The sequence below is a fragment of the Syngnathus floridae genome, chromosome 4 (genome assembly GCF_059516105.1).
Source record: "Syngnathus floridae isolate MCC-2025c chromosome 4, RoL_Sflo_1.0, whole genome shotgun sequence".
NCBI lineage: Eukaryota > Metazoa > Chordata > Actinopteri > Syngnathiformes > Syngnathidae > Syngnathus > Syngnathus floridae.
Genome location: NC_142416.1, coordinates 11,914,526 through 11,942,283, shown reverse-complemented (window position 1 = coordinate 11,942,283; position 27,758 = coordinate 11,914,526). Strand labels below are relative to the sequence as shown.

Here is a 27,758-nt window from a genome sequence, read left to right as displayed (position 1 = left end):
CAAATCCCCTCCTCACTCAGCTAGCAATACTCTTAATGCACACCTGTGACATGAACGTTTTGCCTATTATTGTTTTGGTCCACCAAAGAGGAAAGTTGAACAGGCAGCAGCTTCCTGTTATGATGATTAATCCCATCAAGTGGGGAAATAACACAAAGCTTGTGAAAAAAAATAACCTTGGGTGTGAAGAGGTGTGCTCATAATTTCCTGGTTGGATGTGCGCACCAGCAGTCCCTGCTTCCCATACGTGGGTGAGCTCCAGCAAAGCTGGGATTGCATCTCTGTTGACACCTCCGCACAGTCAACATGCAGCAGGGAGAGAGAAACATGCAGACACAGTGACTGGGATGAAGACGACAGTGGTTGCGAGGAAGAGAGACCTCCAGACATGTTAAAAAAGGGCGAGAGAGTGAAAGGGAGCTATTTGAAGAGGTAGAAGTAGTCAAGTGTTATCATTAATTATTTTTTGGAGTGTGGTCAGCGGGACACAATCTAACAAAGCAACTTGAAGGACGTTTTCAAATGCAACATGGAAGCTGCGGTTCCTGCAAACCTGAGGATTTGAAATGGGATTATTCATTAGAATCAGTTTAATTCTCCAAACGATGGCATGAAGAATATGATGACAATCCATTATCAGTAATTAACATTTGAAGCTGCGATGCCCTCAGAGGTAAGTCAATAATCAAATCATATAGATGTGTATGCTTTTTAGAAATAATTGGAGGTTTAAATCAGATTTTTTTTTTTTTTTTCAAAAAACTGAGGATGTTTAGACTAATTTCCTGGTGTAAATTAGGGTATTTCTTGTGTTGCAACAGGGCCCAACAAAAAATGCATAATTATCGCTTGCATGAGTACGTGCGTGCGTGTCGGTGTTTTTATGTTCTTAAGCTCGACTTCTCAAAGCCCAGCGTGCAATGTCAGCCCACGCTGTTTCCCGTTGCCAAGGAAACTATTGCCCAGCGCTAAAATCCGTTCTGTGCTGTGAGAGCATGAGTGTGTTTCCACCTAGAAGAATATTCATGTCTGATCTGTGACAGATTTTTTTTTAGCAGTATTCTATAATGTGTCTCTATGCTGTGACTTCCTTCCTTCCTGTCTGTCTCACCTAACTAGTTCCTCTCTTGTCTTCAACATCCCTCAAAGATGGCTGTCAACAGTTTCTCCATCTTCCTCCTGCTACTGATGGGCTCTTGTACATCCCATCCATCGCCTCCTCCTCCTCCACTGGGATGTAGTGAGCATGTGGAGCCCTCTTACAGAGTGCTGTGTGACCTGGAGTCGGTGTGGGGCGTCGTTTTGGAGGCTGTGGCTTGTAGCGGGGGCCTCACCTCGCTAATCCTCGCCGCGCTCCTTCTCGTCAAGCTTCGCTCTATTTCAGACCCGGCCAGGCGCTCTGGCGTGGGACCCCTTCTCCTGCTCCTGGGCACACTCCTTGGGATATTCCCCATCTCTCTAGCGTTCCTTGTGGGAAAGAACCAGGTCCTATGTGTGATTCGCAGAGCCTTCTGGGGCCCCCTCTTCGCCCTTTGCTTCTCAAGCTTGCTGGTCCAGGGCCTGAGGCTCAGGAGGCTGGTGGCTGGGAAGACGAGCCCCTCAGGAAGCACGTTGGCTGCACTGGGCTTGGCGTTGGCCTTGGTTCAGGGCATTATTTCTGCCGAATGGGTCCTTCTCACCGTCGTCAGGGAGGGTCACCCAGCCTGCGAGTATCCACCTTTGGACTTTGCTCTGGCATGCAGCTACACTTTAGGGCTGCTCCTCATAGCCATGGGGCTCTCTCTCGGGGTAGTGCTGTGTGGGGGCGAACTGGTGGTAGAGGCAGCTCGTGAAAGTGACGAGGATCGAGAAGATGAGAGTGACAAAAGGAGATGGAAGTGTAATGCGGTGTGGCTCTTCCTGGCAAGTCTGGCTTCGGCCTTGCTTTGGGTGGCATGGCTTGGCTTTTATCTCTACGGGAGCCAAGCAATGAGGCTCAGAGGGAAAGTGGGGAGGTCAGGAGGAGGAGCGGGAAAGGTGGAGGACCGTCTGCTGGACGAGCCCGCTCTGGCTGTAGCCTTGGTTGTGCAGGGCTGGATCCTTCTGCTGTTCCACGGCATTCCTGAGAGCCACCTGTGTCTCTGGAACCGTTCACAATGCGCCAGGCAAGATTTCTTTGACACCAGTGAGACAACGCCTCCTCCACATTTCAGAGATGAGCTCCAAGCACACTCTCAGCAACCCTTCCAGGAAAACCAGGCCTTTTCTATTGAGGAGCACGGTGCAAGTACGCCCATGTTTTTACACGTGTCTTTTGATTGTGTTCTGCCTTTCAGTGGAACTCAAGAGGTCACACTTTTGACATCAAACTGGAGAAGAAGCTCACAGCTGGAAATGTACAGTTGCTAGGCAACCAGCAACACAAATCATCTGGGCTTTTTCTCCATTTAATGTCATATGAATGAATGTAAAATTAAGAAACAGTGAAAGAAACTTCTATCGAGCGAATTAATCAAAAGCCGTCTGACTCACGACATGAAGCCCCACCCACTCTTCACGAGTGCAGCTTCTATTATGTAACATGCTCCTCATCTACAATGGAGAGGGAGACTCTAAAAGAGCTTACCAAAGTAGTACAAAAGAGAACCACAAGAATTAATAATCATACAAAATCTTGCGATGTAGGGTTATTTTCTATAGAATGTGTACATTTAGACTCTAATTACCAAAATGAGTCACAACATTGCTAAATGATCATTTTACAGTCACTTTTCTGTTGACTGTGGAATGATGGCATAATAAATTAATATGAGTAATAACATAAAGAACCTTAAAACTAACATTTACTGTAGTAAAAGTACAGGGACCAATTGCAAAAGAGAACTTGCTAAATGTAATGAAGCACAAGCAGTGTATGTATTTTAAACTTCAGAGTCATTTTGGCTAAGAAAAATGCCACATTGACTGTAAAACCAAAAAATGCACTTTCCAATTTCACTAACTTTACTTTGCTTGATCATTCAGCTCTTCGAAGTGGAAACTATCACCAGAGCAGTCACGGCAGTGTTCGCCCTGGCATTGCCTTCAGAGGTCACGTATACCAACCGACTGAAATGGCTCTTGTTATGAATGGCGGCACGGTAAGTGTGTCTCTCAAAATATGTCACTCGTCAAAAATCTGTTGTTTCGGAAGACCAACTTGATTTTCACCTTCATATAGATGCCCACGGCCCCCATTAACTACACTGGAAGACGACTGTGGTAAAGTGGTCATGGGACTTGAGCTTCTGTATCACTATGTTGCTTAATCCCCTGATTCCTGACGAGGAGAATTAATTACAAAAAGACATAACCTATCATCCAGGATGGACTGACAACAGCTCAACACATTTCATGTTCCTGCATAATTGTTTGAATTCTGCATTTTGAAAGCCATTGTTGAAAGGTTGTGTCACTTTCCTCAAATAAAAGGAGTGGAAATGACAGTGACAGTACGGATGAGGACATATTGCTGGTGTCAATACCAGTGACAGTGATTTAATATTATCAATGCACAGATGTTTGTAATATGTAAATACGATAACAGCAAATGTTTCAGGTGGGCCGATAATGCGTGGGGTTGAGGATTATACAAACCTTCAGGATATGAATTTACAGAATATCCTAAAAAAGCTTGCTATGTCTCGTATTTTTCCTGCCATTTCGCTATTCCATTAGAGTGCTACAGTACAGCGCTTGTTCGTATTGCCCGTAATCTTGCACAAAAAGAAAGTCTGTGGACAACCTAAAAAGCCATTTACAATGCACTCAACAGTAAAATCATTAGGTACACTGGTACACCTTTTACATGCATCATCTATTCAGGATCCAAACAAGAGCTGAGTTTTGATTCTCATATACAGCATTTAATTACATTACTCGAGATGTTATTAACACAATTTAGTGTGATGCAGTTTAATTTTACAATAAAACAAAAACAATATGCATATTGTGAAATGAACAGGAATGAATTAGCATTCAAGCTCTTGCTTTGGATCTCATTAGTGGTGAGGTCATGGCACCCGAGTGAGCCGTCAAAGGTTATTAATTGTCCAAGTTTACTTTGTTTGGCTGAAAATGATGATTCATTAATGCTTTCATAATTTTGGTCCTTTAACACAACAACAAAGATATGAATTACAAATAGAATATTTGAGTGTTTTACAACATTTTGACTTTTAGTGTTTAACTTTACAATAGAGAGGAATTTTCAAACATAAAATTATGCAAAAAAAAGAATTAACTGATGATCTTAAATACTCTTACTGGCAGAATTGAAATTTAGACCTTAACCCAAATATGGACTGCGTGTGAGAGTCTTATTGAAAATGCTGGCAGTGATTGTTTACGGTAACATAACAACTGGACAAGCGGTGGTCATTGTCTCAGGAGTTTATTGCGTTGAATGAACACAACGTTATCTAGCGGAAAAATCGGCGCAGTTTTCAGTGACTCCATATGCATCATTAGCTCATATTTTGAGAAATCAAGAGTATCGGCAAACTTCCGACAGTTTCACAATTGGTAAATCAATTGGTGAATAAATACAAAGGAGATGATAGTTATTTCTGTATTCATAGATTTTGTGACATTTTTGTTTGGTGGTGAGATATTTGTAATGTAAAATGGGTCCCTTGCCTTAACAAAACCTGGGAAACACTGCATTAGATTTTGCAAGTGTACCTAATGATGTGACCAATGAGTGTAAATATATGTGATACAGTACAAGGTTTAAGATATCTTGGAAGCTGTATTTTGCACTTTAAGAGAGTTAATAAGATCTCTGTGTGGTAATATTTGGGAATAGGTAAAATATTTTGATATTTTGTCAATATGATTTCTTTTTTTTTTTCTAAGATTTTGATGTCAATATTCAATAAATGAATAAAACAAACACCGTATGGCCAGGTGTCAAAAGATCCTATCAATAATGTAGACGAGAGGTTGTTAAGTCATCTGTTTGTCACCTGGCCATCAGTTTTGGTATATTTTGTACTGTGATGTGTGATTGTCACCAAACTGTTATGTATGACAGTGTTGCTGTGAAATAGGGCAATGTGGTTCCTACAAAATTTGAAATTGTTCCAGTTTGAACGTGGATAATATAAAACATAAAAAAAAATCTTGTTTGCAATTGCATTTAGTTTTCAGGCAATATAGTCTGTGTGATACTGGCATAATATTACGGTGCAATTTATGACTCAAAATGTTCACTATTGCTGTGGGTGTTCAAATTCTAATCAAGTGCTCCATTTTGCACTAAATCTAACTTTCTGACTAAGGAACTATTGTAAGTTTTCTGCAATGTTGCTTTTGTTAGTGAGATTTATGCTACAATTTTGTATACTGCAAATATTAACTTGACATTTTACATTGTTATTTAATATTTTAATATTAATGACTTTCAATCAAGTATGTCTTAAATTGTGAAAAGCACTGGTATTGACCTTTTAATGATTCTATGGCAACTGCACTGTCACTGTTTTAAGGCAGCATAATATGAATGTTTGTAATGTAATTTACACAGAGTGACTAATACATCGTGCACATTTTCTCTTATAAAAGGTCGCCTTCATTTGTCATCAGACTCAAGTCCTGGTATGCATAATTGCACTGTGATAATATCCATTCGGGTGCGTTAGAGCCTTTCCCAACTCTACTTTGGGCACTGGCGATGTACACCCAAGGATGGTGGAAAGTCAATTGCAGGGCACACACAGTGTGGGAAGAGGTCAGTGTGTTGAAGTCCCAATTTTCACACAAGAACAGGGAGAACATGCAAGCTCCACACAGGAAGGCCAGAGTCAAGATTCAAAGTCCAACCATGTCTCCATGGTCCTGCCCAGTCACTCGCCAATTAAAGTGCGAGCATCGTTCCAGCACCACTGATGCAGTGGAAAAAGACCATTTATGCTTTTATGTTTTGAGCAAAGCAGTAAATAAAATATCAAATAATTTGAATCATCCAACTCAACCACCAAGGGCTTTTTGTAAGATGTTTAGTCTTGCCACATATTTGGCTGTTGAGTGCAATCGTGCAACTTATATAGGCACCTGAGAAAAATCTACATAAAAATATTGCTCTTTACAATTAAAATTTAAACGTAAATTTTCATTTGATTACTAAGTGCAATCATGCAACTTATAGGCACCTGAGAAACAGCTGCTTAACGATATTGCTCTTTACAATTGAAATTTAAACCTAAATTTTCATTTGAATACTAATGTTTGAAATTTTGCTTAAAAGTACACGCTAGCTGTAACTAAACTTTGCCGTTATGCTAAATGGTAAAAAAAGACACGCACCTTAAAATTATACATAATATCAACGCATTTAAAAAAAAAAAAAATAATATGACTAGCAGTTGCACTAGTTGACTAGCACTAGTTTGATGAACAGCGACAACATTTCCGAAAACTCATTTCCACTGGAAGCATAGGAAATCACTTCCGGGTCACAAAAGTCCTGCCTTGCACGTGAATGAATCAAATGTTCAAAGTAAGTGAAACTATTCTAATGGTTGGCTTCTATCTTGCTAACTTACCTACACTATGTTATGCCATTATTTTGAGCACTGTGCTTTAGGAAAAAACATGTAAGTTATGTTGGTGTAGCGTTCTTTCAAGCTTCAAACAACAGTGCAACAAAGCAGTCGTGACGTGCAGCCGGGTTTGGGTTTATTTTTCGTAGTATTTGTGTGTTTTCCTTCCAATAATTGATAGACTAACTTTCTTTCCCTTCGTCCATCAACTTGGACTGCTACGATTCTTCTTTTAATAATCAAAATAGAGCAGTCGGGAAACAAATAAAACTAGCTAACCCTGTTTGTTTCATTCATTCATTAATTTCAGAGGGATTCTGAAGAAGTGCTCTTTATTTCCGAATGGACTTCACCTAGACCCAAGCTGACTGTTGTCATTGATCAGGTAATTTATGTAATAATCAGTTAATCTCAAAGTTATTTGCTCATTGGTCAGAGTTAAAGTGAAATTGCATTTACTGATTGTCTGCTGTATAAGAACAAAAAGGTGAAAAATAGTGTAAACCATGGTTTTAAGTAATTATTAATATTGGAGAATTGCTGTTTTCATTTTTACATGAGTAAATAGCAAACAATTTGACCAGTGTATGAATTCATTTTACACATCAATATTTGTCTTAAGAACCTCTACAGTGTGAATAACTATGGATTGGACTGTATAGAGCTGCAGGATCTTGTCAAATTTGATTGTGGTCTTCATTATATTAAATGTCACTTGTACTCAATTCGGTTGTGTTCCCCAATAGGTGAGGCGACTTGCCCTGCAAAGAGACATTGATCAGGAATCTCTCCCGAAACAGCTCTCAGAGGTTTGGCACACACACTTGTGTGATCGGCTTAGTAATGAAATACAACATATGGAATCTTAAACCAATATCATGTTTCAATTTTTGTCCACCAGTCAAATGACAGGTCTGCTCTTGTGAAAACATGTGAGGAGAAGATGAAAATGGAAAAAGAGGATGTGATAGATGAGAATGTTGAAAAGAAATACAAGAAGGAACAAACTTCACCTCAAAAAATGAATGTTTCCACAGTTGATGAGACAGCCCAGTGTGTGGACATGAAAAAGAAACAATTGAAAAAATATGACTTGGTAGTTACAGTACAGGAGCCTTTAGAAGTAAGCGGTGAGGAAAAACCGAAAAAGAAGAAGAAAGTGGTGAATGGTTGTAATATAATAGATGGGAATTGTAATGAAACAAACATAAAGAAAACACAGACCGACATTCAAAAAGGAACCAAGAAAACAAGTAATGACAAAAAGTCAAAAAATAAAACCGTGACTAATCATGAAAATCATCAAGATGACGAGAAAGTGGTAAAGCAACCCAAAAAACGAAAAAATGAAATTCATGATGAAAAAGTGGCAAAGAAAGCCAAGAAAGAAAAAAATAAGGTTAATAATGAGAAAGTGCCAAAGAAAGCAAAAAAAGAAAATAATGAAATTCTTGACAAAAAGGTGGCAAAGAAAGCCATGAAAGAAAAAAATGAGGTTCATGACGAGAAAGTGTCAAAGAAAGCCAGTAAAGGAAAAAATAAAATTCTTGACAAAAAAGTGGCAAAGAAAGCCATGAAAGAAAAAAATGAGATTCATGATGAGAAAGTGTCAAAGAAAGCCAGTAAAGGAAAAAATAAAATTCTTGACAAAAAAGTGGCAAAGAAAGCCATGAAAGAAAAAAATGAGGTTCATGACGAGAAAGTGTTAAAGAAAGGCAGTAAAGAAAAAAATGAGGTTCATGACAAGAAAGTGTCAAAGAAAGCCAGTAAAGAAAAAAATAAAATTCTTGGCAAAAAAGTGTCAAAGAAAGCCATGAATGAAACAATTGAGGTTCATGACGAGGAAGTGTCAAAGAAATCCAGCAAAGAGAAAAATGAGGTTCATGATGAGAAAGGGTCAAAGAAACCCAAGAAAGAAAAAAATGAGGTTCATGACGAGAAAGTGTCAAAGAAAGCCAGCAAAGACAAAAATGAGGTTCAGGACAAAAACATGGCAAAGAAACCCAAGAAAGAAAAAAATGAGGTCCGTGATGAGAACGTGGCAAAGAAACCCAAGAAAGAAAATAATGAGCTTTGTAATGAGAAAGTGGCAAAGAAACGCAAGAAAGAAAAAAATGAGGTTCATGACGAGAACGTGGCAAAGAAACCCAAGAAAGAAAAAAATGAGGTTCATGATGAGAAAATGGCAAAGAAACCCAAGAAAGACAAAAATGAGATTCATGATACTAACCATGTTACAGACAGTGCAGTCATCAAGGTGAAGGTGAAAAAGAAAAAGGACAAAAGTGAGTGTAAGGAGAAAAAAGTGAAAGATACGGCGACACAAATTGAACATCAAGAGGTTTGGATGGGGGGAAAAGAAAAGAAGGTACTGAAGAAAGCCAAGAAAGAACCAAATAAGATGCCAGTCGTGAATGCAGGGGATATTAAACACAAGGCAAAGACGAAAAAGATTGGAGCGGAACAGACTGAAACAAGTATTAAGAAGAAAACCGCTAAATTAAAATTATCAGAGAGTGACGTGGCCACAGAAACGTCACAGGAGCTTTGTGAGCTTAAGCCAAAGAAGAAAAAAAAGGATGCTTCACGAGATAAAGAACAACCTGTGGATTCCAGTAAAGCGGCAGCACGGACGCAAGAAAAAGCCGCAAAGAGTGACGGTGGCGTAGAGGAAGGTGAGACCAAACAAAAGGAAAAAAAAGCAAAGCCCAGGAAGAGAAAATCATCTGGGCTCGGCACAGATGAGAAAACTGCAACTGTGAAGAAGAAAAAACAAAAAATAGAAGAGCTTAATTGTGAAGAAACGCAACACCAGGAACCAAACAAGAAAAGAAAAACCAAAAGTCCTGTTAAGAAAGAGAAAGTGCTTGAGGAAGTGTATCCCGACTCCTGCATGAAGAAGAAGAAAGAGATTCAAAGGAAACAGAAGAAGGTGGAGGAAATTAAAGTCGAATCGGACCATCAATGGGTGAGTGTATTCTTGTGTCATATTGTTGAACATCTTAGCCATGCTTACCTACTTTTGGGGGTTTGTGTTCTAGGATGATTTGAGGAGCGTTCCCCAAGTAGACGTTGTCTTCTTGTCAGAGAAGACCGGAAACACTGACGAGTTGACCATCAACCAGGTAAAAAGGAATCATCGTGTTTTGCATGGAATTATCACCTTAACTGCCACAACATAATTCAAATCTAAAGCTTTTTGATCTTCATTGCTTTCATGACTTTTTGATGGTCAAATAGTGAATTGTGGTGAATTGTTTAATAGGCTACTGGAAAAATGTTTACTGCGTTCTGTCGAGTCTTTTCCATGTTTGTTGATGAAGTGTTCTGCTCTAACACAGGAAAGGCGACAGGCTTTACAAATGGAAGTCGACAAGGCTTCGCACCCTCAAAAAGCGGACCAAGCTTCAGTCAGTGATTCTTCTTTGGTCTTTAAAATGCTTTGGTTGCCATGTCCATCAAAGTGCACAACAGTGATACAAGATATTATTTTAAAAAAAGAATCTTTAAGATATCTTACAGTCATAGTCAAATTTGACTGCTGATTTTGACAGTATAAATCAAAGCAAGTTCTCTGAAATTCAATTGTGTCGCTTTCTAATTGCTCTTCAAATCTCATCTCAGGGCTTTGGTCAGTGGAGCACTGCCCAGTTTGAAAACTGTCAACAGCAACAGAGGTTCCTCAGGTTGATTGGTGGCTTCAAGAACTTCCAGCCAGCTGCTGTTGCAAGCACGCCAAAGCCAAATATGGCACTGGACAAAGTCGCACAGGAGCGCTTGCAGCAAGGACTCTGGAGCGAGTTTGAGCGTGCTCGCTCACACAGAATAGACTTTAACAACCAATGTGCAGGACTTGGCTTGAGCAAATCTTCCCAAAAAAAGTTCTTTATTGACATCAACGCATGTCATTCTGTCCGCTTTGATGACTGAGCTTTGTAGATCGTTTAAAGGTGGAGTTTGCAGTTTTCAAGCTAGCAAGGTTTAAATGTTTTGGCAGCGGGCTAATTGCATCATTTTAACTTTTTTTTTTTTAACATTTTCTGGATTACCCATTTAACTAATCCGCCCCAAGCAAATTATGAACATAGCACACTGACTTTGCACGTTGTGTGTGACGATTGCACACTTTCTTGTCACCTTTTGATTTTCTGGTAGGCTATTCTTGTCATGGTGGGACAAAGTTTAAAGTGACACTTTCAACAGTAAATTTTAATTCGATGGTTTTGTGGTTATAACGTGCTTTTTTTCTCTAGCACATGAGGGGTTATTTTTCCTTCCAAGTATAAAAGCTTGCACAATCTAAATTTGATCGTGCATTGTGATTTCAAGCTTCGACCTTTAGGAAAATATATCTTTAATTCATAAATATAAAATGCATTACATCTATTGTTATTATGAAAATGTGCCAGAGAAGACACAAGGGCAGATTTGGAATTAGTCGGAAAAAAAATCATCTGAAAAAGTATGCACCATTGATTAGAGAAAACATTGACCAGTGTAGTTCTTAAAATAAAATTATAGGTGAAAAATGGGGCGAGGTATGATTTTTTTTAAAGATCATTGTCATTTTATGTAGTTTTAAGATGGCTTTTTTTTTTTAAACTGCAAACTCCAGCTTTAGTATTGTTTTAACTTTAGTATTGTTTTAACTGTTTACATATCATCATGCTCTTTACTTTAGGAATCCCTGTAAATAAAGAAATGTTACACAACTGCTCTCTGTATTTTTCTAGTTCTGAAGTTACAATCAATATTTATATAAAAAAAAAAGGGGCAAAGCAAGGATAACATTTTCATTATATTTTGTTCTTCAAACATCTTCAGTAAGCTAGAAGTGTTCATTAAAAAATTCTGCATTAATTGTAGGCTCAATGTACTGGGGAAAAAATGAGCACCAAAAGATGCAAACTGAATCGTATTATTTGAGTACAACCTCGTGAAGCTGCTTTTGAAAGCAGTTCAGACTTCAGTTTATCATTGGTGCATAACCACCAGAGAAAATGAGAAATGTGCATGTTTACATTGTGTCCGAGCTGATATTCTGACAAATGTAAAGGAAATAAAACAATATTTTCCCCCAAGCAAAACTTAATAATGCTCATTCGGGGAGGCCCCGGAGTCACCCAGGGATGAGGAGGGGGAAGCTGTGTGTTCCTTGTGAAGAAAATCAAGTGTCAAGTTTGTCACGCTTGCAGGTACTCTGGCTGGACCCTTGCCACTTTGCGAAACTCTTTGGCATGCGTCTGTGGACACTGCATCTCGCACCAGCTGATGGGAACCATCTGTGCACCTAGTGTACAAGTACGACAAGTATTTTTAGTGTCACGTGTGGAGCCTGCTGTATACAAAATAAAAACAAGATAGATACATAAATTAGATATATTAAACGATTTTTGTGTACTGGGCATAGAGTCACTAAATATGTTTGCCAAAAAAGTAATTTCGGAGATTTTTACCTGCTTCACTGTGGGCCACTACCACGCCAAGTTCATTTTCAGCTGTCGTCAGCAGGTAGTTGGACTGCACATCACCCAGAGAAAGCTGTCACAGTTCAGGTCAAGAATACCACAACATGCTTTCACACAATGTTTAGCCACAACCAGATCAGTTATACATTCATTTTGATACTGCTACTGTTGATATGGAAATGATTGCTCTGCCCCTAATGGGGGCAGCTGAAAGAAGTCCATATTCCACAAACAAAATATTGTGTTTCAACTAGTTGGGTTGCACAGAACCTAATACAAAGAAATTTTCAGGATTAACTTCCTCTTTAAATAATATGTAATATGTTGAAATGCATTCAAAACAAAGGATACCACTTTAGCCAGGACAATGTCGCCAGGTCTGAAACATTTGTACGTCTCCACCTGCAGAGAAGATGAGTCCAAAACATATTGTCTTAAATTACATGTTTGATGATGTAGTGACTACTCTTTCAAACTAACCTTGTCTTTCTCTGTTGCCCGGACATCTTCTTTTCTGAAGGTTTTGGAAACGAGGAGTAGTTTTTGCATTATGTGATGGTGAAGCAGTGGAAAAACGGTGATCCTTTGAAGCACACATTAGCTGTACAGTACCTGATCGTTCCTCTGAAGCGGTCCTTCAGCGGTGTGGAGCCGACATAAAGTATGTGGACCTTAGCAAACCTGGGATTGATACTGGTCACCTGTTCAATCAAAATAAAAAAAGGCAAATATGTTTATCTGCACAAACCAAGTTTATCTGTACAAAATAAAGAATATTGCACCTGTGAGTTGTATGCCTGCTACGCGTGAATTACTGTAGCATCTGCTGTTTACTCTTTATTTAATCACGGGTACCTCTTGCATCTACTGCAGATCTATTCTCCTCTCATTTTGTTTGTCGTGACCAATGTTTATATTGTGTATTTACTGTTAAACATCTAGCAATGAAGTCACATTTAATTACCTTGCAAGTAACAATTGCCCCAACATCAGGCAGTAGTTGTGTTTCTGTTTCTCTCACAACAGAGATGACTGGTAACTAGAAAAGAAGACAAGAAACAAATCACAATTAGTGTACAAATACTCCACCTTTTAAATTCTTTTGATTCCATCTGTGATTAAATAGGCCTGACGACATGTCGCTGAACAATGCTGTAACACATTCCCACGCAGATGAATGTCTTGGCAGCTTCGTCCGACTGCACACGAGCCATCACGAGCAATCACAGCCCTCACCTCTTCGCCTTCATTTTTCTTGAGCACGTAGCCTGCTAGCGAGGAGTAAATGTAGCCATGCCGCAGGTATACGCCTGTCCCAGGAGCACAGTCTTCTACACTACAAAGTTTATCACCTGAAGACAAAATGGACACTCTTATTGAAGGGCAACGTACAGATGAGATGAGGGTGCACAAAAACTGTATCAGGTCATAATTCCACGTTAGAGGCTTTTATAAATAGGAATGTTTTTATCTGTGCATTTATTAGTATTATTACTTTAATACACATTTCTCATTGAACCCAACCAAGGATTTAAACACAAGCCAGAAAGGAATGCTGTTGTCCTGCCTGGGGCGATGGGCAGGACTGCTGACTGGAAAGTAAAAGTCAACAATCCACACACGACGATAAGACTAAATTACTCCCTTGTTTAACGTAATTTAACGTAGCAACGCTGTGAGACACAATAAAATAGTTGGAACACGGATTTTAATGAGTACCAAAATTAAAACGCGTGGTAGCAACTATTTAGCATGATTTAGCCTTTCAACCGATAGTTTGAGGTTTACCAGAAAATAGTGCCTTTCATAAATACAATCTGTAGAAGATGCCAGACTAATGATGGAATCACAAATATTTCCGGACACGGGTCCCTATTTAAATCGAAGCAAAACAAGTTAATGTCACCAAATACAAGAAACTCACCAGGAACACACAGCTTCATGGGTGACATGTTTGTGAGAAGAACTGCTTGCAAGGCGATTGGTTGTGACGAAAGGTTGAGGCTGATCCTGATTGGTCAGTTACACTCGGAAAAGGAAAGGCGGACTCCCGGTTCAAGATGGCGAGCATCCTGACATATGATTGTTTTACATAGTTACATTCTTAAAATGTTTTTTCCAGAAAACACTAAAAACTTAATCAAATACTGAAGATATTTATTAATAATTAATAATATTGATATTTTTTAAGATCTGAATGAATGACTGTTCAGCTGAAGTGCCAAAACTGACATAGGCCTTTACTTTACATATTTTCATATGTAACAAAACAAAAATAGGTTAAAAACATTTCAAAATATTTTGGCATTTCTCATCATGAAAAAAAAGTATTTTACATTAAAATTAAACATTACAAGCTAGAAATGAAACTGGCATTGCTTGCAAAGCTATGTGATGGAGAGACATGTTGGGGAAAAAACACAATGACAAAAAATATTTTAAACACGTAATAGCTCATCACATTTATTATTTCACAATGTTACAGCAAGGACAAGTGCAAAGTAAATCAACTTGGTCTTTCAACAACAGTGTTACTATATATTGTGGGCTAAGAGACGTTACTACCAAAGTCCAAGATGCACATTTCACATACAACTCAAGATCCATTCTTTAAAACTTTGTATCACAAAAAATATAGATGATTCAATTCAAACCTGTCATTATTATTGAGTGAACCATTATTTAGCGCTTGCGTGTGTGCATGAAGTTTGGGATGCTGACAACACTAACAGGCTTGTTGACTAGTTTTTTTTTTCTTACTGAACAGCACAGCATTGATCTAAATACCAGCCTAATCATTAATATGAAGTTTATTTTTTTGCTTTACCCTGAGCTGCCACAGCAGCCATGGCTTTCTGCACGGTCTCTTCATCTCCCAGAAACTGCATGGGTCCTATGGGCTTCAGATTTTTGTCCAACTCATAGACAACAGGAATACCAGTAGGAAGGTTCAGCTCCATGATGGCCTCTTCAGACATACCTGCAATACATAGTCGCATCATTTGTTATTGTCATTGCTTCTCTGCTTTTGAGCACCACCATAAAAAGCAAATTGCACGGAGCAAGTTATCCTTTTGACCAGTCTGCTTGCATCAATTTCCACCTAGCAACAAGTTGCTCTTTAGTTGCACGCTAAATGAATGCAAAAGAGCAGCATCGCTATTTCGACATATTTTAGCCAAAAATCAAATTGTACTGTAATGTAATTGTAAGTACGTCCAAACAGTTCCTTGGCGGAGAAGTGCGGAAAAGTTGAAAGAAAAAATTGATTCTGTTAGCCTGCACAAAGAACTCGGAAATCCTTACCCTCAAGGTGCTTGACAATGCCACGGAGACTGTTGCCATGGGCAGCAATCAGCACCCGCTTCCCTTCTTTGATCTGTGGAGCTATCTCATCATTCCAAAAAGGAAGAGCCCTAGCAATGGTGTCCTTCAGGCTTTCACAAGTTGGAAGCTGGTCCTCTGTCAGATCAGCATAACGCCGGTCCTACAACAACATAAATATTTAGATGCAGGACACACATAGACAACCATCCAAGCTCACAATCACACCTACGGATAATTTGCAGTGGTCAATTGGCCTACCAGGCATGTTTTTTGAATGTGGAATACCTGGAGGAAACCGACACAGGCATGGGGAGATCATGCAAAGTTCACACAGGAAGGCTGAAGCAAGAATCTAACCCTGCACCTCTGGACTGTGAGGCGGACATGTGAACCGGTGCTAAACTGTGCCGCCCATAACTAAAACACCATTACCATTTCTAGACTAATTTATTGGCTTTTCTTTGACTTGAATGTTATATCATATTGTTTAGTAGGTGCTGGTTAAAAACTGACCTAAATTTAAAGTATTTTATATGTCCCACTTGACGTCATGTAAAAAGCAAAGCGTATTGCCAGATTATCTGTTGTGGCTCTAACTGTGACTATTTTTCAGGATCTCTATGCAAAAGAGGATAGTTAAATGTTTTTTTCCAGACTAACCTTGCTTATGGTCTGATAGAAGTCATGGCCTTCATCCATGGGTGGAGGAGGGATGTCAAAAGAGCGCCTCCAAATCTTCACCTGGGCCTCTCCGTGTTTAGCTGCCGTTTCAGCCTTGTTCAGGCCAGTCAGACCACCGTAATGGCGTTCGTTGAGGCGCCATGTCCTGTGCACAGGCAGCCACATCTGGTCGATGCTGTCCAGAACATACCACAGCGTACGGACGGCTCGCTTAAGAACGGAGGTGTAGCAAATATCAAACTCATAGCCAGCATCTGAGGAGAGACGGACAAAAAGACAATAATCGGTTTCAATTCGCCTTGCTCCTGGACAATGATGTGTACATCTGGTTTGTTAGTACAAATGTCATTCATTGGTTTGACAATCCAAGATGTGCCCAGCTTCTCGCCCATGCTCAGGTGGGCTAGGCTCCAGCAGACCAGTGACAGTAAGGATATGTGTTACAGAGAATGGATCAATAGCTGAATTAGCCAAGATATTTCTTGATTACTCTTTTTTTAAGGTGCAGGCATACTGTTTAAAATTTTGTACGTTATACTGCAGATATAATATCGATCCCATATATATACTTATTTCTGTAAAATTGCAACAAAAAAAATTATTTATTGTCATGCAACACAATTGTCACCCATTATATGCTGCTCTATTCTCAATTCTGTCATTCTGGGCTCACAACCTTGTTCCCCCATCCGGCGCAGTTGCATAAGCGCAGGCTTGCAGCGCTCTAATCCAATGACCGACAGAATGGCCGACAGGCCGTGACTTGATTGTACCTTTCAAAGCTTGTCCTCCTCTCTTTGCCTCCTGCTCCCCTGTCTCGCTCAAGTCTGCGTCAAACCATCCACAGAAGCGGTTTTCCTGGTTCCAGCAGCTCTCTCCGTGGCGGATCAGCACCAGTTTGTACGCTGCCATCCCGATGCCGATGTCCTCTGTATGATATTTCCGGAAACTTTGGATCAAGTGACTCCCCTTGAAAAGATGCAGCAGTGAGCCCAGCTTTATCCTGGCTTTGGTGGAACTGTGCAGACGGTTGCAGATTAGTGATGATTTTGCTCAGTGAAGTTCTAAAGAGACTGTTGTCGACGTCTGAATTTGACAGCTCTCCAAGGTTCTTTCTCCGTTCTCTTCCTGTCGGCTGTAACCAATCAGAAAGCGAGCTGTGCTTGTGGTGGTGGAGGAGGAGGCAAGAGGAGTATGCAGGATGCGCACAGTCGCACGTCCACACGCCCACTGCAGAGAATACAAACTAGTTGCGTTATATAGAACTACTTTGTATTGTATCATAATACTTCATGCATCCAACCATTATAATCCCCACAATGATGATGTCACGTATAGAATGCGTAATGTTTGACATTTAATAATAATTTAATTATTAAATGTACCCAGTGGATTTAGTTAATTTTCACTGCTGAGCCCCACTTGCCTGGTGACAAGTAAAATATTTAGTGATTCACGATCGTCCATGTAGCACACACTAGCAGCATTATTTATTTGAACGTCGAAGTTGAATATGATAAATGTTTTAAGACGCCCATATGTACATATTTATAACTTTATTTTTAAAATTAAAAGAGTTTTAATTTCGGAGTTAACGCAAAACTGTTACACTCTCACGTGCCTCCGTGGGCGGTCAGATTCTGTCCAATCAGACTGAGAGACTAGATGACTGACAGTCAAAATCTAATCACTGATTGGTTAATTATCCAAAACACCTAACCGGTTCCGCCCTCTCCCGGAAGCTGACAGTCATCTGATTTTCCTTCTTTCTTTTTTTTAGCTTCCTGGTTAGCTACTTTACGTCAAAGCAGACAACAAACAGCTGCCCTGCTTTATTTCTCAACCTTTTTCACCTTCTTCTTCGTACTACGAACTGTAATAACATAGAATTATGGACGAGACGAGTCCGCTTGTCTCTCCGCTACGTGACTCCAATGATTTCAACTACGGTCCCATTGAGCCCCCTAGCCCGCGGGGCACCTTCGGAGGCACACCGGGCTCCGTGGTGCGCATCCCCGCCGGCAGTCCGAGTCGCAACCGGGAGAGACAGCCGCTTCTGGACCGGGATCGTGGTACCCAACCGCGGGAGCCTCACCGGAACGAATTCCCGGAGGATCCCGAGTTCAGAGAGATCATCCGCAAGGCCGAGCGAGCCATTGAGGAGGGGATCTACCCAGAGAGGATCTACCAAGGATCCAGTGGTAGCTATTTTGTCAAAGACTCACACGGGGTAAGATGAAGAACAGCCAGGCCACTGCTTATTTTTGGAAAGGAAGTGAAGGACTTTTTTCCACGTAGTTATTTCTTCTCCGAAGCCTTGGCTGTGCCCTATAATGACATGACAAATACATCACCAAGCAACACATACTATAAACTTTATTATCCAATTTACATGCTGTTTTGTCCTATACACAAAAACCTGCTATATTGTGCTTGTTCTAAGTCTTTGCGGAGGTCATTAAAGCATTTACCTCATTAAGTGGAGTTAAGTCGGATCATGACTTTAAATGAATTGATCATTTGTTGTGTCCATGAGCCTACTAAAGACCTTCTACTTAAGAGGTATTCATAGTTGATGTATAGTTGTTCAACTAAAGCGGATAACACGAATAGTATAAAGAACAACAGCATACTAGTAATTTCACAACTTATCACGTATGGCTTGTTGGAATCCTACATTGAGCAAAGTCCCATACATGCAATCCAGCTCATCGCTTGACCTGGACAGGAAGGCGAATCATTTCCTCAAGTCTGCAATATGAAATTTTGTGTCTTTTCACAATCACACAACTTCAATGGTGTTAATCTTTGATCAACTCTGCTGGAGCCAACCACTGAAAGTGCTAACTCACTTCTTACATTCCTCCGTATACTCTATGTGCATTTGCGATGCATCCCAAGTGAAAAGCACTAGTGTTCACTGGACCTCGTTGTGTTTACCATGACATCATTTTCTCTGTAAAAGATATTTTAGATCCGGTGCAATTTCAGTTTGCTTTTTGAGGTTTGCCACATCGTTACAAATCCTCAACACTGAATATGTTGTATTCTTATCCCTCAATCCCCACACAGCCATGGTTTCATTACTCGATGACCAAAGTGCTTAGCAGTCATGTGCCTGCTCTCTTGATGTAATACTACTTTGTCCAAGTTGGATGTTTCAGCAGTGTGTTGGAGTGCTTCCTCTGAGAGTGGCGTGTTAGAGGTACTGCGGAAAAGTATTCAATATCACATAATGGCAAATACATTCATACAGTCTTTCATTAGATGGCAGAAGGTAGACTAAACCTCTGTATCCACCTGTTGCCATATGTATAGGAACATGATGTCATGGCAGTCTCGAGTTTTGTGTAACTTCAGATTAATATTTTTCCTTCAAATTTCAGTTAAAGTTCAAATTGAACAACCATAGGAACATTTTACTGTTTCGTGGTATATAGTGTAGTAAGTACTACATATAAATGAATTAACTGTTCCGTCTGAAATATTGTCATTTTAATTGTCGTTTTCCCATGTCCCTGAACAGAAAATCATTGGCGTGTTCAAACCTAAGAATGAGGAGCCCTATGGCCATCTTAACCCCAAATGGACTAAATGGCTCCAGAAACTGTGCTGTCCGTGCTGTTTTGGTCGCGACTGTTTAGTTCTCAACCAGGGCTACCTCTCAGAGGCCGGCGCTAGCCTGGTGGACCAGAAACTGGAGCTCAATATCGTTCCGAGGACCAAGGTAGGTAGACATGCATGTACACATCTGTAATAATAGCAGCAGTGACTGGAGTCGGAACTAAGTTTCACCGCTAATTTTTGTTGTAGGTGGTATACTTGGCGAGTGAAACGTTCAACTACAGCGCTATCGACAGGGTTAAGTCTCGAGGTAAAAGACTCGCCTTAGAGAAAGTACCTAAAGTGGGTCAGCGCTTCCATAGGATTGGACTGCCTCCTAAGGTACATTGCTTTTTTATTTTATTAATTTTTTTTTTCTTTTTTCAAGGTTTTTTTTTTTTATGTGAGTCAAACATGATGGATTTTGTTGATGTTCCTCCAGGTTGGCTCCTTCCAACTCTTTGTGGACGGATACAAGGATGCAGACTTCTGGCTTCGTAGGTTTGAAGGCGAGCCTCTTCCGGAGAACACCAACCGTCAGCTTCAACTGCAGTTCGAACGCCTCGTAGTACTCGATTACATCATCAGGAACACAGGCATGTCACCCGTCACCCATGTGCACGTGTGGTCACACGGCAAGGTCATTGACCGACTCGTTATCACAAGATTTGTTTTCCTTTTTGTTCCATTCCAGACAGGGGAAATGACAACTGGCTTCTCAAATATGACTGCCCTATGGACGCTGCAGGGAACCGGGTGAGCATCCCACTCACAGTCTTCTCTCTGAAATATTTTTTTTATACTGTAAGTGTATATTTGCAATTCCTAATTGAATTGCTACCCACATGATTTCTACAGGAAACAGACTGGGTCGTAGTGAAGGACCCAATAATTAAGCTGGCAGCCATAGACAATGGTCTTGCTTTCCCTCTCAAACATCCTGACTCCTGGAGAGCATGTAAGACCACATCACTGCTTCCTTTCCGTGGTGCTTATTTGTTCGATTTCATGAGTTGTTGAATGACTGCCATGAACCTACTTTGTTTATTTGTTTATTTTCTAGACCCGTTCTACTGGGCATGGCTTTCCCAGGCCAAAGTTCCTTTCTCCGAGGAAATCCGAGAGCTAGTCGTACCAAAACTCTCAGACCCAAATTTTATCAAAGATCTCGAAGAAGACCTCTATGAACTATTTAAGGTACGTTTGAAGTAGAGATATTTGATACCGCTCATTCAGACTGCAACAATGCTATGTATTTGACTTGTACATGTTGTTCCACAGAAAGACCCTGGTTTTGACCGAGGACAGTTTCACAAGCAGGTCGCTGTCATGAGGGGGCAGGTCAGTCATTCAGCTTACATTAACTGCACACCAGAATCAAGCTGCATGCACATACGCCCAACATATTAAATATTAAACATATGGTGAAGTTTGCATAAGTTTAGGTAATTGACCAAATTACCTTGATTTTCATCTTCACCCCTTCTCCATTTAAAGATTCTGAACCTGTGCCAAGCCCTAAAGGATGATAAAACACCCCTCCAGTTGGTCCAGATGCCCCCAGTGATCGTCGAAACTGCCAGGGCCCCCCAGAGAGCCAATAGCGAGTCGTACACGCAGAGCTTCCAGAGTCGAAGACCTTTCTTCACCTGGTGGTAGGGAACATGCATTGGGAGGAGGAATGGCAGGAAGCGGGTGAAGAGAGTACAGGTTTGTCTGCTGGAAATCAATTTAATTTCCACCGTCCCCTGGATACTGTAATTACGAAATGTGCGTTTGCTGAAGCGATAAGGCAAAAAGGGGAAGAATTTTACACTGTATCTTCCTTATTTGCCTGGGTGCCTTGTTTGGATGTGAAGAAGTTTGAAATATTCCTTCGTGCAAAGAGATGTCATTCTGTTGGACTCCTCGGGGGACACGTGTGAACGCCCACATGTGCATGCTAATCAGTCAAAAACAAAAGTTGTCTAACTGAAGATGGGAGCTGTCTCGTCCCACGTCAATATTTTCCTCATGCCGCTCTGCCTTTTAACCGTCACCTGCACTCCCCACGTTGTGAAATGGGCCGCACTGGCATGGCCTATTTTAAAGTTTAGGAAATGAAAGCACTGTGCACGCCTACACGGTGAGCACGGAATGTCAAGTGGTTTCACGACTTGAAATGGATTCTCACTGCAGTTGGCATGAGGTTGTTGAAGTCACGCGGGGGACAGACTGCGGTAAGACGAGATGTGTGTGCTTAGAGAAGGCGTTTGTTAAGCTGCAATAATTGCTAGCCTAATTATTCCGCTTTCACCAATGAGTTAGTTGACCAGTGGGGGGAAAAAAAAAAAAGAATCACCCAGTCTGGAACTGCCAAAAGTAAAGCGACAGCGTTGTTGATTCATTGCCTTCTGGTAATGGTTTAATTAGCTTCCCCCCCCCCTTACTTATCAGTTGGAGATGCATAAAGTAACTTCCTGCTGTACAGAACAGACATGAAATGTATTGTGGCAATGCACTGTATAATTTGTATGTAATATTTAAAAATAGATTATAATTAATAAAAAAAAAATTCCATTCATACAGAAACGTTGGCATTTATTAGTATGTTAAACCACACCTCACCAGCATGCAAATTCAAAGAGGCTTCACATGTTTCAATTCCATGAAGCATACCTGAACAATGCAATGATATCCAAACCACGAGTGGTGCTAAAAAATATGCAAAGCCGCTCTAACGTGATCCTCATAATTGTCATTCAGCTTTATTGGCCATCATCAAACTTTTATTTTATGGCTGCAATGTTGCTGTTTTGGTTTAGCTATGCAGTCTTGCATCACCTCCATCAGGAGACAGATGTTGTACTTAATGATCCAGTACTGTACTGCAGTTCCTTTCTTGCACCATGCTGGTTGAGCAAGCAAATAGTTGCTCAAGATCCAAATATAAATAGCACTAAAACCATTATTTACGGTCAAATGATAGTTTAGAAGATCCTGTTGATTAATCTACCATAGTTTGGTAGCACAACATCTGGAGGTGGCATGGTAGTAAAAATGGATGTATCACAACAAGCATTATGCCAGACTAAAATGCTGAGGTAAAAGATTTATCCATTAACTAGAATGGCCCACATGAAAGTGTTTGCTCATGTTAGACAATTAGACTCAATGACTTTTTAAATATTCTGTACTCAACCATTTTACTTAGCCCACAAATTTAATTTCATCTAAGTGAGGAATGTCGAAGGCAAAGCATGACTAATGTGCGCGTGTGTGTGCGGTCTTGTGATGTTACGGTGAGTGTGTTAGACACATGACAGTCGACACAAATTTGAGGAGCCTTGAGTCAGACTCGCATTCACAAATTAAGTATTTAGTTCAACTTTTGTTGGTTAACTTGGGAAAACACAAAAAAAAGTTAGTTACTCCAGTTTTTCTGTTAATACTTTGTGTGGTCGTTGCTATTTTTGTACCATCACAGATCCAGACACATTTATACTACTTAGGTCAGTTTTGGTAATTATAATGATCAAATACAATGACTCAGTTGTTGAAAAAATGGAAATAAAAAGTTGGAAAATATTAATCAAAATAGACAGAAAACACATTTGTCACTGTCCAAATGCTTTACTCATTTAAAGTACTTTACTGGTTATTTCAGTAATTTGAGGCATAACTTTCAGAATGTCCCCATTTTCCCACATCAAGTGTACAGTCACAAAGCATGAACATTACGTCATAGATTAGCATTTGCTCTTGTGTTCTCTCAGGCTTCTTTTACATTCTGATGCAGAAGATATGTTAACTGTGTTGCATTTTTTTACTGTCAAAGTTCCTATCGTAAACACACAAACCTTTATCCTTCCAAAATGCAATGTTCTTCACTTTTGCAGCGCAGTTACATTCTGTCATCCTAATGAGAACGAAGCATGGAGCAATGCTTAAGTAAACATGATGTTCATAAAGTTTTTTGTGCAAAATCATAGCATTCAGCTAGCTTCCATTTGAAATGTCAGAAACCCATTTAACAATAAAAAGCTACAGCTTATGTATTTCCTCAATATTTCTGAAGTGGACCAGTCCAGAAATGTCACATTGTTTGCATGCAACTCACTCCAACATCACTTTTAGACATATTCTTCTATCAAACGTCTTCAGTTCTTATGTTTTTTTTTAAAAAACATTTTTTGATGCAATTCTCCCAGTTTAGGCTTGGTTGACGTCATTCTTCTCTGACTGGGGAGGAGATGTCGAGGCTAAACATCCAAATAAATTGCCTCCCAGGCCCGCTTGGCACTTTGCAATGAGGTAGATTTTCCGTAGAACGGTTCGGCGCAGCAGGATATAGACCCACGGGTCCAGGATCTGGTTCCACGTGGCCAGTCTCACACCTATCACCAGTAGCATTTTGTAGGTAGAAAGCTCCTCTTCAAGGGATCCTGTGTAGGATTGGATGGCGGACATCAGGCCAAAGATCTGCAGGTATGAAACGTGCACTGTTTGTTTTATATGTTCACATCTACTACATTAGAAACAGGCTAAATATTGGTTAATGTTCAGACAGCAGAGTACAGATGAAATTCTACTAAGAAGAGACATTTTGGGTTGTACTTGCCAATACTCACCAGTAGAGGACACCAGCAGATGCATGAGGTGACTGTGATCCCCAGCAGCTGCACCACCATCTCAATGTCGTGTGACTTGGCTGAATGATGCGAGCCGGGCTTCCTCCTGATCCTCGCCAGCACTAGCGTCAATCCACTGATGGTATTACACACCACTGCCGCAGCCAGCGAGCTCAGGCCGAGCCCAGAAAAAAGCAGCACAAATGCCATGTCCCCCTCGTGAATGTCGTTGAGCACTCGAATAAAGCACCAAGTGCCCGGGTCCTGATAGGTGTACGAGCCCAGCTGCAAGCAGGGCAGGAGGGCCACACACAGAGCGGCAAGCCAAATTGCAGATAGGCACATTTTAGTGCGGGTGCTTGTGACCAGAGAGGAGTGCAGGAGTGGCCTGGTTACACCCAGACAGCGCTCCGCGGCCATGGCACAACCCAGGAAGAGCGGGCACAGGCCGAAAAACACCATGCTTCCTCCCAGGAACTGGCACATGCCATCAGAAGCGTTCGAGTCCTCTGGCCGCATGCCTCCAGAGAGGTAGAGTCTCAGAACCAAGGCACCGGGGATCACGTGGCCCATGAAGTCCGTGACCACCAGGGAGGTAGCAAAAAGCAGGAAGCTGGCTTTGGAGCGCCGTCGTTGGAGCCAGTAAGCGTTGGCCAAGATGATCAGGGCCACGATGTTGGACACGATACCCAACGTCATGGGCAATAGCACCACCACCACGCCGCCAGCAGTCAAGTTTCCCTGCTGCGACATCTCAAGGGCCACCACGGGCACCGCTTTCCCTCCGCTGCCATTTGATGAACGAGGGATGAGCGGTGAGGATGAAGAGTTACAGCGGCCCAAAGCTAACATGACTCAACGTTGATGCTCGTATGGGCCATGTTTGAAGAGGCTGCAGGACAAACAAGGAAATCAGGAATGGAGATGAGTCCATGCACAAGACAAGTGCTCACAATCTGTACTTAAAGCAGAATGTCCTCAGTTTTGCTTTGGGAACATCACATAACCTAACCCAGTGAACAGGTGAGCCGGGACGTTTGCAAAGTGAGCCCGTGGGCACTATGACGTCAATTTCAATCCACAGCAGGTGGCATTAAAGAACAAAATGTTCCATGCGATTGATGGAAATGGATAGAGTTTGATGTTTTTTAGGCTGCCACAAAATAAAATGCATTCGCCACCAATCATTCTTTTTGTCAACCAACTTCATCAAACAAGTCTGTTTATTTTTATTTTTTAATACCTTGAAAGACCTAGGATTGCACAATTATGTCCAACATGATAAGCATGATTATTTTAAGCAAATTTATCATCATTATTAACAATAGTTATTAAGTTAGGGAAAACAGAGTGTCAATATGTAAATTTCGCAGCTTTAAAACATGCAACGTCAAAGTATGTTGCATGTACTTGATTACATTACTTTTATTTCAAAGTTAAATTGAACTTAAAACAAAATGCGAAAATATTGCAATAAATATTTTTACAGTTCTAAATCAAGTCATTTTATCTTCTTCCTTACAAAGTCAGGCGGGGTACACCCCAAACAACCAAATCATGAAAAGGAGCTCCAAATGGATTTTACTTCTTGCATTTATTATTAAACAGCGTTGCACTACAATAGTCAAGAGACCAATTTACGAAAAGTGTTGTTAGTGTTGGAAATACAAATGATTGGTGCCTTAAATAATTAGTTAAATCTAATTTGCAATGCGCTAAACTGCAGAGCTATAACTCACCACTTAGTTGCAATTCAACAAGAAAAGTAGTGATCCAGCCATAATCCACGGACACTCCGGTTGTTCCATAAAATATTACAAATCATTTTTAAAAGCGTTGATATCGTTCTTGTATCCAGTTCAGGGGTCTTCGTGAAGGTTGGCGAGGACGTTGACGCTTTATAGTCTTCGCGCTTCCACAGTGCGTGGGCGTCTCTGCTCTGTGGCTGCACTCCATCAGTGTGCTGTCTGCCTGCATCCATTTTTCTTAGTTGATGGGAACCGCTACACACACACACACACACACACTTTGAAATGACGTGGGATTAGTCTGGGCTGTAGACTCCAAAGCATGATACTGCTAAACAATTCAATCTTTTCTGGTGATCAGATCTATGAAAAGATATAGCTTTACTTTGCGGTTTCCGAGATGGTTTTAGTTTGAAGTGTTTCCAAACCTGTAAAAGAAAAAAAAGAAAAGGACATTTTGAAGGTGATTATTTTACAACTGTAAAAATGACAGGTAAAAAACCAGCCAATTCGGGTTAAAAAATTAGACTGACCCAGGAAGTTGACAATTGTTTTTTTTGGGGGGGGCAAAATACCCTCAAGTTGGGTTAAAATTGACCCAACTTCCTGGGTTGCTCTAATTTTTAAGATGTGAGAATTGGGCCCCTGGCAGAAGATAGTAAGTAAAAATATCAGAGTATGAGATGTGACTTTCAACATCTCATCCAACATATCAATGAGAGCACTTTGTGTCAGGAATGAGTTGAGCCAGGGCGACCAAATGCAGCTTGAACCAGGATTTATTGAAGGGAAAGGGAGTTGGAAGTGAGGTAGGTGGGGAATCGAAGACACAGACGGACAGGATAGAGACTCAAGGCCAGCAAACAGACAGACAGAAGTCCACTTGGACAAGGTTAAAATTCTGACCGTGAGCCTCCAGACAGACCGGGGAAAAACCAGACAACAGGAACACTAGGGACGGACCACAACAGTAGACACCGACAAAGAGGAACACACAAGCAGGGTTTAAATACATCAGGTAACAAGAGGGAGCAGGTAACAGCCATGACGATAACGAAGGGGTGTGGCTGAGGGAAATTGATGGCCGAGCGTGCTCTGGCATGGGTGTGACACTTTGACCGAAATGCTAATAGACATTAATCAGAAACAGAACATTCCAGGGCTTGGACTGAACCAGAAAATACAAACATTGGTCCATTGGAGGAAGAAACAACTCAAGTTTAATTAACAACAAATTCTAGACAATGCAGACTGAAAAAATCGGATTGGAGTAATCCAAAAATGACTTTGACCTAAATGATTCCGCCTCAAATTACAGATAGTGTTGCTTCCATTTGGTTTTGCAGATTTGAGGATCTAGCTGGCACTTCTTCCAACTAGCCTCAAAGGTTAAAATGAAAGCCAAGTTTCTTACGAGACTCTGCAGTACACAAAATTAAAATTGCGAACATTGTTTGCGAAGCAAGGACTGAGAACTTATTTGAGTTGTCAATTGCCCAAGTTGAATATGTACACTAATTTCTTGGAAATGTATTTATTCAGTACCACAAGAATGTTGATCTTCAAACATATCAGTGAAATAAGTACAATATATTCCGCAGGAACATTTCAAAGAGATGTTGGCTGCTAGCAGTGGAAAGCCGCACACATCGTCTGTCTGCGTGCCTTCAAAAACACATTGTGGACAAAAGCATGGACTATTCATGGCGACCGTTTTAAAAGGCGAGGATTTACGAGAAGTGGCTTATATCGAAATGCAGT

The 27,758-nt window shown here is 40.6% G+C and overlaps 6 protein-coding genes across 7 annotated transcripts; 3 read left to right on the top strand and 3 right to left on the bottom strand.

Moving 5' to 3' along the window:
* Positions 1–297: 297 nt before the first annotated feature.
* Positions 298–5,582, top strand: gprc5bb (G protein-coupled receptor, class C, group 5, member Bb). Its single transcript, XM_088373714.1, has 4 exons — positions 298–673; positions 1,150–2,266; positions 3,004–3,119; positions 3,200–5,582. The coding sequence occupies exons 1-4, from the start codon at positions 662–664 to the stop codon at positions 3,242–3,244; spliced, it is 1,290 nt and encodes a 429-aa protein (XP_088229840.1). The 5' UTR covers positions 298–661; the 3' UTR covers positions 3,245–5,582.
* Positions 5,583–6,393: 811 nt separating this feature from the next.
* knop1 (lysine-rich nucleolar protein 1) lies at positions 6,394–11,274 on the top strand. 2 transcript variants are annotated; one of them, XM_088373711.1, is made up of 7 exons: positions 6,394–6,517; positions 6,871–6,945; positions 7,307–7,369; positions 7,462–9,528; positions 9,602–9,685; positions 9,902–9,970; positions 10,185–11,274. In XM_088373711.1, the coding sequence occupies exons 1-7, from the start codon at positions 6,500–6,502 to the stop codon at positions 10,488–10,490; spliced, it is 2,682 nt and encodes an 893-aa protein (XP_088229837.1). In that variant the 5' UTR covers positions 6,394–6,499; the 3' UTR covers positions 10,491–11,274. The 2 variants fall into 2 exon arrangements, with proteins under 2 accessions (XP_088229837.1, XP_088229838.1); XM_088373712.1 differs by lacking the exon at positions 6,394–6,517 and adding an exon at positions 6,535–6,614.
* Positions 11,265–14,075, bottom strand: exosc1 (exosome component 1). The gene is made up of 8 exons (XM_088373715.1): positions 13,953–14,075; positions 13,265–13,380; positions 12,993–13,067; positions 12,641–12,729; positions 12,509–12,542; positions 12,380–12,430; positions 12,017–12,101; positions 11,265–11,850 (listed from the first exon to the last, which is right to left on the bottom strand). The coding sequence occupies exons 1-8, from the start codon at positions 13,978–13,980 to the stop codon at positions 11,744–11,746; spliced, it is 585 nt and encodes a 194-aa protein (XP_088229841.1). The 5' UTR covers positions 13,981–14,075; the 3' UTR covers positions 11,265–11,743.
* Positions 14,076–14,462: 387 nt separating this feature from the next.
* On the bottom strand, positions 14,463–17,231 carry LOC148399127 (phosphoglycerate mutase 1). The gene is made up of 4 exons (XM_088373613.1): positions 16,810–17,231; positions 16,016–16,290; positions 15,335–15,515; positions 14,463–15,008 (listed from the first exon to the last, which is right to left on the bottom strand). The coding sequence occupies exons 1-4, from the start codon at positions 16,946–16,948 to the stop codon at positions 14,839–14,841; spliced, it is 765 nt and encodes a 254-aa protein (XP_088229739.1). The 5' UTR covers positions 16,949–17,231; the 3' UTR covers positions 14,463–14,838.
* Positions 17,232–17,761: 530 nt separating this feature from the next.
* pi4k2a (phosphatidylinositol 4-kinase type 2 alpha) lies at positions 17,762–22,210 on the top strand. Its single transcript, XM_088373610.1, has 9 exons — positions 17,762–18,266; positions 19,563–19,763; positions 19,850–19,981; positions 20,082–20,235; positions 20,334–20,395; positions 20,498–20,597; positions 20,703–20,836; positions 20,921–20,980; positions 21,137–22,210. The coding sequence occupies exons 1-9, from the start codon at positions 17,928–17,930 to the stop codon at positions 21,296–21,298; spliced, it is 1,344 nt and encodes a 447-aa protein (XP_088229736.1). The 5' UTR covers positions 17,762–17,927; the 3' UTR covers positions 21,299–22,210.
* Positions 22,211–22,254: 44 nt separating this feature from the next.
* Positions 22,255–27,040, bottom strand: ptger1a (prostaglandin E receptor 1a (subtype EP1)). The gene is made up of 5 exons (XM_088373612.1): positions 26,904–27,040; positions 26,383–26,425; positions 25,989–26,252; positions 24,250–25,141; positions 22,255–24,100 (listed from the first exon to the last, which is right to left on the bottom strand). The coding sequence occupies exons 4-5, from the start codon at positions 25,099–25,101 to the stop codon at positions 23,831–23,833; spliced, it is 1,122 nt and encodes a 373-aa protein (XP_088229738.1). The 5' UTR covers positions 25,102–25,141; positions 25,989–26,252; positions 26,383–26,425; positions 26,904–27,040; the 3' UTR covers positions 22,255–23,830.
* Between the last annotated feature and the right edge of the window lie 718 nt (positions 27,041–27,758).

Bases quoted from the DNA above. Each gene is read 5' to 3' on its own strand.
- gprc5bb (XM_088373714.1), top strand. The intron at 2,267-3,003 runs GTACGCCCATGT...TTGATCATTCAG, and splicing joins TATTGAGGAGCACGGTGCAA to CTCTTCGAAGTGGAAACTAT. The intron at 3,120-3,199 runs GTAAGTGTGTCT...ACCTTCATATAG, and splicing joins TTGTTATGAATGGCGGCACG to ATGCCCACGGCCCCCATTAA.
- knop1 (XM_088373711.1), top strand. The intron at 9,529-9,601 runs GTGAGTGTATTC...TTTGTGTTCTAG, and splicing joins TCGAATCGGACCATCAATGG to GATGATTTGAGGAGCGTTCC. The intron at 9,686-9,901 runs GTAAAAAGGAAT...GCTCTAACACAG, and splicing joins ACGAGTTGACCATCAACCAG to GAAAGGCGACAGGCTTTACA.
- exosc1 (XM_088373715.1), bottom strand. From the start codon at position 13,980: ATGTCACCCATGAAGCTGTGTGTTCCTG. The intron at 13,068-13,264 runs GTGAGGGCTGTG...CTTCTTTTCTAG, and splicing joins AGAAAAATGAAGGCGAAGAG to TTACCAGTCATCTCTGTTGT. The intron at 12,730-12,992 runs GTAATTAAATGT...TTGATTGAACAG, and splicing joins GGGCAATTGTTACTTGCAAG to GTGACCAGTATCAATCCCAG.
- LOC148399127 (XM_088373613.1), bottom strand. From the start codon at position 16,948: ATGGCAGCGTACAAACTGGTGCTGATCCGCCACGGAGAGAGCTGCTGG. The intron at 16,291-16,809 runs GTACAATCAAGT...GTCTCTCCTCAG, and splicing joins AGGAGGACAAGCTTTGAAAG to ATGCTGGCTATGAGTTTGAT. The intron at 15,516-16,015 runs GTTAGTCTGGAA...ATGTTGTTGTAG, and splicing joins TCTATCAGACCATAAGCAAG to GACCGGCGTTATGCTGATCT.
- pi4k2a (XM_088373610.1), top strand. From the start codon at position 17,928: ATGGACGAGACGAGTCCGCTTGTCTCTCCGCTACGTGACTCCAATGAT. The intron at 19,982-20,081 runs GTACATTGCTTT...ATGTTCCTCCAG, and splicing joins GGATTGGACTGCCTCCTAAG to GTTGGCTCCTTCCAACTCTT. The intron at 20,981-21,136 runs GTCAGTCATTCA...CTCCATTTAAAG, and splicing joins TCGCTGTCATGAGGGGGCAG to ATTCTGAACCTGTGCCAAGC.
- ptger1a (XM_088373612.1), bottom strand. From the start codon at position 25,101: ATGTTAGCTTTGGGCCGCTGTAACTCTTCATCCTCACCGCTCATCCCT. The intron at 24,101-24,249 runs GTGAGTATTGGC...TCATACCTGCAG, and splicing joins TCTGCTGGTGTCCTCTACTG to ATCTTTGGCCTGATGTCCGC.